The sequence below is a fragment of the Chroicocephalus ridibundus genome, chromosome 6 (genome assembly GCF_963924245.1).
Source record: "Chroicocephalus ridibundus chromosome 6, bChrRid1.1, whole genome shotgun sequence".
NCBI lineage: Eukaryota > Metazoa > Chordata > Aves > Charadriiformes > Laridae > Chroicocephalus > Chroicocephalus ridibundus.
Window position 1 is genome coordinate 70,246,242 of NC_086289.1, and position 12,876 is coordinate 70,259,117.

The 12,876-nt window shown below is 41.8% G+C and overlaps 1 protein-coding gene across 3 annotated transcripts in view; it reads right to left on the bottom strand.

Moving 5' to 3' along the window:
* Positions 1 to 211: 211 nt before the first annotated feature.
* Positions 212 to 12,876, bottom strand: part of GOLIM4 (golgi integral membrane protein 4) — a 34,954-nt gene continuing 22,289 nt past the window's right edge. For 2 of the 3 annotated variants that reach the window (XM_063338190.1, XM_063338189.1), the window contains 9 exons: positions 11,260 to 11,427; positions 10,097 to 10,429; positions 8,716 to 8,954; positions 7,431 to 7,510; positions 6,838 to 6,950; positions 5,461 to 5,628; positions 4,656 to 4,724; positions 2,517 to 2,597; positions 212 to 2,183 (listed from right to left, as the gene is read on the bottom strand). In XM_063338190.1, the coding sequence (XP_063194260.1) occupies positions 2,025 to 2,183; positions 2,517 to 2,597; positions 4,656 to 4,724; positions 5,461 to 5,628; positions 6,838 to 6,950; positions 7,431 to 7,510; positions 8,716 to 8,954; positions 10,097 to 10,429; positions 11,260 to 11,427 (1,410 nt within the window). In that variant the 3' untranslated portion in view covers positions 212 to 2,024. Of the gene's footprint in view, positions 2,184 to 2,516; positions 2,598 to 4,655; positions 4,725 to 5,338; positions 5,629 to 6,837; positions 6,951 to 7,430; positions 7,511 to 8,715; positions 8,955 to 10,096; positions 10,430 to 11,259; positions 11,428 to 12,876 lie in introns of those variants that run through there. The other variant, XR_010071549.1, reaches the window with a different exon arrangement.

Sequence of the window (12,876 nt, forward strand, 5' to 3'; positions counted from 1 at the left end):
ACCTCAGTCGCAACGACGATTTAAGGAGCACATCTCCAGAACACCAAAATCGCCAGTATTGCTACTGTTGTCCCTCACCCTGCTCCCCTTCACTGGAAACGCCATCGTGGCTCCTGGCTCCCGCCCCTTCTCGGCCACTCTCGGCCGTGCCCTGTTGCACTAGAGAACGAGCACGTCCTCAGGAAAACCACGACAAACCATCACGCTTGGGCAAGATCAGTAACTACATCTCAGTTTATTGACTGCAGTCAAGTTTTATTATGCCTCAAATAATTAAATACTGCAACCTTAAAAATACAGGCCAATTTACCAAAATAATTGTATTCTGAAGATTATGTACATATTATACATTTTACATTATCGTGTAAACTTTTTTTTTTTATACATAAGATAAATCTGATTCATGGTAACTAGAAAACCCAAAATACCTGCTGACAAAAATATTCCTATGAAACATAAGCACTGTGTCTGGGACATTTAGGAAAATTGCAAAGAAGGGAAACCAACTATAAAACATAGCATAATCGAGTTAGTAGAAAAATGAATTAAATTACATTCATATAAAAAGTTAAACTAAAAACATTGCTATGTATCATTATTAAAAAAAAAAAAAGGGGGGGGGGGGAAAAATCCCAACCCCTCTCCTTTTATATATTAACAGAGGCTTTTGCGGGGAGCTGCTGCCAGCAATGGGGCGTAGCCTAGGAAATCCGGAGTCCCCTTCTCCTTTTCCCATACATTAAATAACACATATTGCCTACATTCATGCACCGTGATTATGTTCGTAGTAGCCTACCAAGGCACAAGTTTTGTGTCGTTTCACACACAGTCCCCCCCCCCGCTCCCCCCCGACCCTTAGATTTCGGCATGCAGCGCTAGAGATGTTTGCTGTTTAAAAAAGAACGAGTGTGGGATTTGTTTCTACTCTGATTTTCACACGAAGGGACGCAGAAACCCTTCCAGCGTAGGCTTAAAAAATAAATAAGTAAAAGAAGGTAAAGGCCTTAGTTCAACATCTTGCGCCAATCACGTCAACTCAGTAAAGATGCTTTAACCCTCTCTACACTTCTCCAGGAAGCACGTCACTCAGGCGACGTAATTCTGGTTCTCCCGTCAAATATTTTCTATATTAACTAGGACAACAAAATTGTTCCTTCCGGAAATCTTGGTTCACGTGACAGCTGTAGTGTTTTGATTTGGCATAATGGATCTTCGAGTCTAAATTGGTTTCTAGCGCACATCTCGCCTCAGCATACCGCCATTTGCGTTACCTGCTATGTAGTGCATGTAATTGAAGTACCTAGGTATGCTCATTAAAATAAATGCATAATTTCACTGGATATGAACAGCTGCCAAAATTAGCAGCTGTTAACCTGGCTGCATTTGGAAGGCTTGTAAAACTTGCATATTTTATAACTGTTCTGCACCTATAAAAGGCCTGGTCCTGCAAATAGTAAGGCATGTGCTTATCTTCAAGGATTTGAAGAACCTCATGAGATAACAATGAATGAAGGTACCCGTGGGCCTCGACGAGCGGCGCAGGTCGTGCCTGAGCCGCGCAGCGCGGCCAGCCCTTAGTCATAAAAGTTGTGTCAAGGAAGACAGCGGGAGCTGGAGCGACTAATGGCGACGGGGTTTAGGCACTGGATCTGTTCTCTCGGATGTGGAATGTGTCTGAAATCAGACCAAACGTCTGTCAGGCTTGAACAAGGTGAAAGCGTATTTCCAAAATGGCCTTTATAAAACATGCTCAGAATTACGAAAAATTAAACCTGTATGATGTCTGTTTATGTACAGCTTTAATAGAAAAGAAATCCTAATCTAGAGTATCAAAATACCGTATTCATATAAACACAGGAGAGCATCTAATAGAAAAGTAAAAAGTGTAAAACAAAGTATTTTTGGAAATTAAATATCCTACAAGAGTTGTTGGTTTGGTTGTGTTTTGTTTTTGTTTTTTTTTTTTAAAAAAAAAAACACAACAGGAATTTGTGTGCTGCAAAAAAAAAAAAAAGAGAGGAGGACTACATCTCCCCTCGTCTACGAGTTTTCGCTGCAACAGCTCTGCCCTCCTCCTCCTCCTCCTCTTCCTCCTCATAATTTTCTTCACGACCTTCTTTCTGGTTGTTCTCTTCTTGAACTTCTTGCTCTTGATCTGCCCCTCCGTTATTCTTGTCATCGGCCTGATTAAAAAACAAAAAAGAAGAATTAAAAAATTCAGTGCAAGTGCCGGTTTCCTTAGAGTTTATTTTGGGGCAGGGAGATGAAGTTAAGGGAAAGGAAGAGCGACTGTCAGCTGGAGCTGTCAGAGCTGATGGACAGAAACAGGAGGAGATTTCCAAAGGCCTCCAGGCTGCAGGAATGGATGTGGGGGTGGAAGCAGGAGTTGGGACAGCGTGACATTTTCAGGTCTATGATGGAAAGCGAGTACAACAATTACGTAACGTCAGCGCGATGTGATCGCAGCTCTGGTGTTTCCTCGCGTCACCGCCTTTGCGGGTTTCCACAGTACTTACATTTTCGTCGTTTTCACCATACGGCTCTTCAGCATTGCGCTCCAGTTCTCGTTTCTTCTCTTCGGTCAAATCTTCCTGGATCTACAAAGCACAGAGATGTTCTGTGTATTTTCATTTCCTTTAAAACAGTAGCCCGTGGCATAAATGTAAACACTTTCACAGCTACACTTTTACCGAATGAAGATTCAAAAGAAAGGGAGGAGAGGGCATGGAGAGGTTAAAGGAGGGAAAAAACCCCAACCTCTCAATAATGAGGAAACTCACTTCCTCTGAGACCATATTTAATTTTTAACTACAATTTTCACAGACCTTCTCGTCACCAGCTACCACAGTTAGATCCCCATTCTGTGCTTTAACTTTACATGTACATTATTTTCCTCCTTGTCCTTCATAGTGAGAGCGCCACAACACAGCAGAGCGTCACGACCGACTCATGGACTCCTAGAACTATCTCAGTTGCGATAAGCGATGTAGATATTTAATGGTAACTTTGTCTATGTTTTCCCAGCAGCTGAGTGATCCTTCTGCCAACTGCTCCTGGAAAACCACAGAAGAGCAAGGGGGGACTGGGAGAAAAGAATAATCTCTTCCAACTCTATCCTTGAAGGAAGAACAGGCCACACTAAATCTGTTTTCCAGATGTTCAGATCTTGATCTCTCACTTCTTTCTTTTATGTCAGCACTTTCCCTCACTTCCACATCCCTTTATGGGTAGGTGCAAATTTGAAAGAGGCAAGCTTTTCGAGGTAAGCTTGATTTGCTTTTGGAGAATGCTATTATGCCCAGCTGCTCCAAATGGCGTCCCATAAGATGGGCAAAATGCTTCTGTAAGGCCGTACAGCTCTCCCCGTGGAAAAAAGCTGTTTCACCTGTCTGGGAAGCGTTCGCCACTCAGTGCTGCCACCTCCCCCTGCTACAAAGAGCAAGGATGAGAGCGCGGCTTTCCACAGCGCTCCCTCCCTCTAGCAGCTGCCATCCCACTCTCCTGAAGAGCAGCAGCAACACCCTTCTCGACAGCAGCAGCAGGAGAGAATATTTAGTAGCCGCTTCCAACGGGAGGCAAAGCTGCTTGTGAACAAGTTCCTTGGGGTTAGGTATTGCTGCCCGCGGAAGGGCAGCCATCAGCCCTGGATCGCTTTGAGGGATATATGGGAAAGATCTGAACAGCGATGAATAATTGAGTCAACCGACTAAAGCAACTATTCCTGATTACGGCATCTTAACTCTTTCTTGATTGCTCATTCAATCACTGCTCGCTCTTTACTACTTCCAGTAAGCACGCTGGTCAGAGGGCTTTATGAAACATGTATTAAATTACTTCCTGTAAGCTGAAGAGTTATTGCCAAAGGCCAACTACTCCCAGTTCCTAATGACCTGCTTTGATTTAAGTAACCGTATTTTGGACCGGTGAATTCTAAGTGCATACCAGCTAATCTAGACAAAGCGGATCCCCATAAGGCAGTAATGAGTAGCCGTGTCCATTGCTTTTTGTAAATCATTATATATGAAGTAGAAAATAGCAACTGATGGGTACGTACTGAAGAACTGCAGGGCAGCTTATGCGAGCGCATGCATAATGAGCGTGCCATTCAACATCCGAAGGAAAAAGGCCCTTCCCTCCTTATCTCCTCCAGTTCAAAGCAATGTGCTAACAGCTTCCCGACTGTTTGGCTCCCAGAATAGTAGGGCTTTACATAACTTGGATTGATTAGGAGGAGCACAGATAAATCAAAGTCAGAGCTAAGGAGTAAGTAAGTAACTGGCCAAGAAAGCGGTGTGCCCAGAACAGCAGTGTGTCATTAGAGATGCAAAGTTAATGAGGTTTTTCCATGACCTTCAGGGGGCTTGAGGTTTTCGAGAATTTTTCCTTCTGTTGCGAATGGCTTAATCTTTTCAATTATTGCACAATTAATACCGTGTTGCATGGAAGACTAATGGATTGCAGCATAGAAGCCTGCGTAACACTAAATGAGTCCAGAAGTGGACAGCAGAGTAACGGCAAAGACTTCTTAAGTTTTATGAAGTCAGATAAGAGTGATTTGGGTTCATTTTGCAGTTACAAAAGATACCAACGTTGAACATTAAGGGAGCTGTGCTATGTGACCTGAGCCCACAGATGCCTTATGCCTGTTTTCTTACCTCCTCTTCTCCTTCTTCCTGGTATTGTTCATCCACATTATCTTCCTGCTGGTCTGGATTTCCTGCCATCTGGAAAAAGATCATATAAAAATTGAGCTCTATGTGCACGCCTATTAACTTTAGAAGACTGAAGGTTAAAGCTTCTTGTTCTGGAACTAAAACTTTATGTAAAGCTGAAGTAACAATAATAGCATAAGAAGTTACAGTGCGTTCATTAGCATTAATGATAGCCTGGCCACATGATTTAGAACAGCCCTAAATTAAAAAATAGAGAGCAGATTATAATAAAAATCACCTCACAGAATAAAGCAAGACTTTCCATACTAAGCAGGAAGACAATGAAATATTCACACCATTAAAGACCAATGCCATAAAAATACAGATTTTTGTCTGCCTAGAGGAGTTTACAGTTTAGACACGGCTGAAATGCGCAGCGTCCAGTGGAATGGCCATTGAAGGAAAGTGACACCACTGCTTACAGTTGAGTGAGTGTTGATGGCATGGAAGTGGCATAGAAGGGATTTGGGCAGAGACACGAGGACTGTATGAACGGGTGTGCTTGCGGGGGCTCGTGGGGAGGTAAATACAGGGGTCTTGAACTATGAGACTACAGAAGCTCGCTGAGCGGAGCCAGTGATGAAAGACATACCAGTGTATCACCAGGAGTAATTCCGCACTTTTACCTGCACACGTCATATATGGCTTAAGAGAGATCTTTAAACATCCAAGTTCAGTGTTCTCTCGCCAAGCTGTGCTACACTGTCCTTAAAGAGGACCTACAGACGCTTCCTTTCCCTTTACTGACCACTAGGTGCTCTCCCATTCCCGGACGTCCTTGTTTCGGACTGTTTTGCTTGTGCTTTTCATTTTCATCTGGTAGATTTTCTTCTCTCTCTTGCTCAGCTTCCTCAAATTCATCTTCTCCCTGATTGTTGGGGTCATCAGCAGGATTCACATCTTCCACGGCTGCTTTCTGTAATTTTCAGAAGTGAATGTTAAATACGTATTTTTATCTCACAGTCCAATTCCATTTCACCTGAAGGTTACCCTAGCGTGAGCTATTGAAGAGCCAACTCCGTTCCCACTGAAACCAGCCGGAATCTCTCTCCAGGCATCAGGGGTCCCTGGTCAAACCCCAGCCAGTACAGAAGTGTCAGTTCCTGAAAGAAGTCGTCCTTCGGCACTGAAGGCAGACGGAAGTGCAGTATGCACGTCTGTCTGCTAAAAACCGGACTGAAGCTGGTGACTCATTTCACACAGGCTGTTGAATTCCTTTTGTTTACCGACTCTCTGACAACTGACAGTGCCTGATAAGGCCAGGTGAGAAAAGATAAGAGTTTAAAGGCTCATGGCTCAAAGAGCTGATGCGATCTTGCAGTGCCGCTCTGTCCTGTAACACTGACCTTGTCTACATTTATAATAAAACAAAGGAAAACAACACTCACTTTTCATAATACTTTGCCATTCAAAAACCGAGCATCTTCTTTCTGGTTATCATTCAATCATTCAGTAAAAGCATTTCTGATATGTCTACAGCTGACAAGTTAAAGATCCTTTAGAAATATTTCCTATACAACTTAATTTGCTGAGGGAGAGGGGAGTGAAGATGATAGGCTTGATCTCCCACACCACCAACTAAGACGGAACTTGGGGGAAGGCAGAGGACTGAACCTCCTGCATCCAGATCTCTGTGCAGTCGGTACCACGGCTGTGTTCAGTGCTGAAGTATGTCCTCTTCCAGGATCTCACACTTCTGTACTGACTCCAGCTGGTTTCAGTGGCTGTTGAGTTGGCTCTTACCCTCTTAACTAACAATAGTATGAAAAACACCATCACCGCTCTTTTTGACTGACCAACAGTGAGTTACTCCTGTTATTTTTGTAACCCAAGTTTACCTATTCAAGTCCCAGCTAAGTCCAAATACTTTATTCCACCCGACGCACAGATCAAAGGAATGTAGAAAAGCAACTTGCTTCCAACAAGGCAACTTTTTTTAATTCCTTCCCAAATCAGTAAGAACAACTTTAAACAGATCTTAGATGTAGTTTTGAACTGTCAAACCTGTCTTCCTAGCAGACCTCTGGTTGATCTTATTTTTGCCACACAGGATTATGTTAGACGGGACTTGTGGGTTTTCACTTCAGTAACGACTGCAATCCATAGCATCTTAATTCATACTCACTGATTCACCAGCACGCTGATGTTCTACTTTATGTTCTGGTTCTTGCCGTTCATTTGCGTTATTTTGATCATCATCTTCACCTTCATCCTGGTGCTGGTTGTCACGTTCATAAGCTGACAAATTTTTGATATTATTATTTTATTAGAGCAGCTTCCAGTTAGCCTTTTTCAGAGTCTCCTATATAACTAGCTTCCACGTGTGCTCTCAGCAGCAGGCAGCCTTTACCTAAAGAGCTACCTAAACATGTAACGCTAACAGAATTGTTTTACTGCTAGCAGGAAACCGATGCCGAAAGATAATATAATTTGAAGAGATCAAACAAAATCATGAGCAGAGCCAGGAATGTAACCAAGATCTACAAAGCCCTATCCTAGCAGCTCAGTCAAAAGGACAATTTTCCTTTCAGGAATGCGGATATGATCTGTTGTATTCACCCAGTCAGTTCAGCCAGTGTTATTTGAGCTTCTGGTTTTAAATTGCAAGTTTATATTTCACTTGAATCCAAACTGGATATGAAATGAACATTAAAATGTCGCACAAAGGCAGTACACAGGGAACCTGCGAACATGGTAGGGACAGAAATTTTACCTTACCTCCTTCCTCTTCCTGAATACCTTGCTCTTCCTCCCCTTGTACAATATCATGGTCCATGGTATCATAATGAGCCTGTTGGCTGAGAACATTAAATGCAAATACATCATTTCGGTTTCAAAAAAGTGTGGGTTTGCTTTAATAAGCAAATCATGCTACTGCATCTCTGCCTCTCCCAGCTCCTCCCAGAATGGGTTCCAGTTTAGCTTTCTATTACCTCACGTTTTCTCACATCATCTTTCCTGAAAGACTTTCCTTAAGACTTTCTTGTCCTACTATACCAACTTCTGTACTTTTATTTCTCCATATATCAACGGGACCTACCTTGTATTTTTAAAACTGCTCAGTTAGTATATTCCGTAATCAAAGCACAAATACTACGAACTGGAGGTGAAGAACCTCTCAGATAAATGGCCTTAAAGCCAGACTACGTGGATCAGTTCTTTTGTTGACTGAGCAGTTTTAGCTTTCATCTTGAAAGGGCGTTTACATGTGTTAGTCTTGCAGGACTGAATATTTTGACTATCAATTTCTGAAAGGTTTTTCTCATACCAAAATACTTTAAGAACACGGGTGAAGTTAATACTCAATATTTCAACACTTCAGCAAAGAAAATTCAATGGGCTTAAGATTCCAAAAGAGAAAAAATTGTCACTAACGATTTTAAACTAAGCATAAGGAAACATGATCAGGAGGGTGACAGGCACGTAGAAGCTACAGTATGATGAATATAACCGCATTCACAACAACTTTATGACACTAACAGGGTGTTGGTTTCTCCTGAAGTCCTGCTTTTGTCTCTACAACGCAAATAATATTAGTGCCTCTTGTCCAGAAAGTCCTCATGGAATTACTTAAAAACAGCATCTCACATTTAAGAGGAACTTTAGTTTAGGTACCTTAATGCATATCTGATACTGGAGCTCCTCAGTACTACAAGATCATCATTGCTGCTTAGCAGAAAATAATTACTAATTTAAAGCAAGCTTTCAGACAAGGGGCATTGTATGCCAGAAGGCCCTAACCTCCTCCAAGGAGGTGCATGGCAATGTACACTCATTAATCCAGACTTCAGAGGCTTCCATAGTAGAAGGAAAATAAAAGAAGGAAAAAACCCCTTAAAATAGCAATCAGATTTATCCTTGGAAAGAAGATGAGGCTCAGTGAATTTAGCTTCTGGGCAGTTTCAGTTTACAGCCCTAAACCGGCCTCTTTTCAAAGGTGGTATGGTGGAAGCCATAAAAGCCAGAGCACAGGCCATGACAAACTCATGTAAGAGAATCTAACCTTAGCTGGTTTTTATAGAGTTTCTCTCCTTGTTCTGCCTGTTTCTGCAGCTGAAGCTCTTTTTCTTCAAGCTGTTGTTGCCGTAATAGCTGTCCTCGCAGTCGTTGCTGGTGTAGGGATTCCTGATGTTCTCGTAGCCGATTGGCTTCCTCTGCTCTTTGGGCTGCAAGATGTTGCTGCTCTAGTTGTTGTTCATAAGCTGGCTTATGTCTTTTTAGTACAGCTTTTGTTGATGTTACCTGTCAAAAAAATGTGTTAATCGTAGATCAACCACAATCTCAAGGATCAGAAACAAGCAGGAGGCAACCTGTCACAAGAGGGAAAGATATGCAGATGCTACATGCAACAGGCAAAATTGCAGCCAAATTATTTTAAGTTTTCTTGTCTCTGCTTAAAGTTTAATTATTTTTTTTGAACACAGACTGGAAGTGTCTGGGGTGTTTGTGGAGGACACGGGGAAGGAAGAGGAGATAATGGGCTGGGGGAAGCCATACTTTTCTTAGACATCAATAATAATAACCCCCCCAACATATTACCAGTAGAAGGAAGTTTTGATGGCTGACAATTAAGACAGCAAATATGTTTCCGTTGATTTAACTGGTAATTTCAGTAGGGTTGCTTTGAGCCTTAAGTGAGACACTGCACATTTTTTACAGCCAGTAACTCCAGTTTCACAGCTTAACCCGTTGCTGCTGGTCTAACCCACTGCACCTTTCAACAAGGGCTTTTCATCGCACGTGTTTACAAAACCTAAGGTGAGATCAGTAAAATATATTTTCCACTGGAGATCCCATCAAGAATGTAAATCCAGGATTTGCTGGTCTTATTTAGAGACGCATAGAGCAAGACGTGCCAGTGCTGCGCGCTGATTTCCCCTGGCTATTTTAGGTATGTTCATCTTGCAGTTAAAATTTCCTGTCAAATGGCAGCGAACATTTAGATGGAAATGTGTTTACAGAAGGTAGATATATCTGACAAGGAAAACACACTGCAATTTGCTGAGATGTGTCAAATTAGTGACGCAGCATCAAAATGCTGGAAATAAGTCTCATTCTTTCTTCTTCCCATCAGCTACTACAGGCCTCAAATTTAAAGTAGGAGATGGGATTCAACCCGACTGCTCTTTTTTTCCATCTGTTGCTTTCCATCAGCAGAATTAATGCTCATTAAGCTGCATTTGACAAGCACTTCAGTACCTGTGTGCTGAAGTTGAGCCTGAATCCTATGCATCCAAGTGCTCTGAATCCCACACTTTCTATAAATGCGACGCTGATTTTACCCAGAAATAGGCGAGTACAATACAGGGCCAGCAATGATAAGAGATGCCTCCATTTAAACAGCAAATCTAATCAATTAGCACAAAGCGAAAAGAGCTCCGTACCTCTGAGTGAAGATGATCACCCAACATGTTGGTTTCTTCTTCTTTCTGTTCTTGTTTTTTCCACTCATGCTCTTCTGGTACTTGATCTTGTTCCTCCTCTAAGTGCTCCGGCTGACCTGCCTGCTCCATTTCTTCCTCTTCAAGTTCTTTTTTGCGTTCCTCTTCAACTTGATTAACACGTTGCTCATCATCCTCTCCAGCTTCTTGTTGCTCCTGAATATTTAGTTCTTTGGCATGCTGGCCCTCACTAGTCCTTCTTTGCGGATGAAAAGCCTCATCTCTGTCTTCTTTTTCCTGGGTGTTTATTTCTTCTCTCTCTTTTGACTTCTCATCCTGCAAAACATACACAAAATTATGCGTGCACAAGATATTATGGATTTCATATTTTCAAGAGAGCCAAGCACCAGATACGGATGCCTTTATTCCAGCCCGCAGTAGCGAAGCTGTTGTCAGGGGAGCCAAATGCCCGCTTTGGAACAAGCTTTCCCTCCTGCCAGACGGTGTCGATACCCGATTCTTGGCTCTGCAGAGCTACACAAGGTGTTGTGCAATTGCACCATAAAGTAGGTTAAGCCTTGTTTTATCTGCAGTGGGACAAAACTATTACAATTCCGTATCTCCAAAGGAAGCTTTGTATTTTTATTTCCTGTGGGTTCTGCTGGCCAAGAAATCTTCTAAAACAAAACTAAAACTGATACTGTAACTTCTAGACTTTGCCCACAACTTTGCTTGATTTCTTTCTGAACATCGGATAGTGTGCCCATTTCAAATATACCAACTGAAGTGTGTTGCTGAAACTTTTAAGACATGTGAAAAGACAATTTCTTCAGAACTTGTTAAAGCTTTTCTGTAACACATGAGATATCTAAAATATTAAAGACCGCTTATTATGAAAAAAAAAAATCAAGATTTTTAGCAACTTCTTAAAACAGCTTACATAAACCAGTTGTAAGTGCATTTAGTGCTGTGAGAAAAGGTCATCATGAATATATTTGCTCATGAATATGCTCAATAAGATGAAAGAGTTCCTTACTACTTTACTCAAGAACTGACAAACATGTACAATTAAACATCCTCTTCTGATGGAAGTTAAGCGCATAGCTAGCATTTTGCTGAGTAAGAACCATTTCCGATAGCGTCTGTAGGCAGTCAGTGCTTTATACCTCCTTACGCTCTCCAGCCACAGCTTCATGGAGCGTTGGGAGGTCACTGCGGGGAGACAGCGCTCGCGCCTCCGGTTGCTCCTTTGGCCGTTCTGACTTCTCAGGCTGTCGGAAACTTGGCATTTTGTTGAGCGTGTCCTTCAACTGCTTGTATTCCTCCACCTGGGACTAAAGGCAACACATTAATTATAACGTGTCCAAATCAATTTCTTAATAAAACGTAGTCACCTCAGAGTGAACTCGCTGGCAAGACATACGGTAGAAAGACTCAATATTCACATCAGGGCAAACACCAGGGAGGAGAAAGGACGGGAGCTTTTAAAATTGGTGGTTTCCACGCACTAGATAGCATTGATTCATCACAATCTTTTCAGCCAAAGTGCACATGCATACAAAGTATATTAGAAAAGTCTGCGGGACGAAGACAAAGATTTGTTTTATTCATGCCAAGCAGGAGAATTTTCACAAGGGGGTGATGCCGTTTCTTGGCAGACTAAAGCGAGGGGAATTGAGAGCGCCACAGCTTCTCCTTTACTGGTAGAAAGAAGCACAGTTCTTTCACAAACAGTAGCTTTAAAGTATATATACGTGTCATGAAAATGCCAAATTCTCAACATTTAGACTGGTATTACACAAGACAACGGCCAACATAGAGAACTGAGGCAAAGAAAGTCATAGTACACCTTTGGTGAAGAGCAAGGAAAAAAAGAAGGAAGAAAGAAAAAAAAAAAAAAAGAAGAAAAAGAGATAAAATGTATATTTCTAAAGTCTTCCTGAAATGCAACAGTAAAGTGTTGTAATTTGATTTGCTGTTGAACTTGGTACAAAAGAGGATACTCTCAAAAGTATGTGTGTATGTGTGTGTGTATATATATATACACACACATATATAAAAAGTATATATATGTATATATATATACACACATACTTTAAGGTCCAGTATGAGAATCCAGACTGGTTGGTACATCAGTCCCTGTCTCTACAGCAGACACAGAAGAAAGATTATCTCAGAAAGTAAAATTTTTTGAGATGGACTGGATTTATAAAAGCTGATCAGCTGCACATGCAAAAAGTGGCGCCCCACGAGAGGGTGTCTCTGTTACTGCAGTGGAGGTGGTGGGTGTGTTTACTGCCCATTCTGATGTCAGAGGTGCATTTCATAATCCTTTCAAAAATTCCGGTTAAAAGACTGGCTACAATTTACGCTGGGTGACTGAGTACGTCATTCTGTGTGTTATGTGGTATCATAGCAATCAATAGTACAGCAGACAGGCGTGATGCATTGATGTACAATGCAGAATACTCGTACAAAACAATATCCACAGTGCTACAGATTGACATGATGCAATGCATAACAGCTCCGAAGCTAGACGCACCTCGAAGCATCTTCAAAAGACTAGAGCATCCGTTAAAACAGACGGGCCTAAAAGCAAAGCAGAACGCACAGTAATTACTTTTGTCATTACAGAGGGATAATTCTGTTTCCTGATTAACTGTTGGAGAGTCCAATAAGAAATTTTAGAGGAAAAAATAGTATTTACTTAACATAAGACCAATATGCAGGTGCCTGATTATTTTTTTCCCCAATCACGGACCATGCAGAGAGATTAATGTACT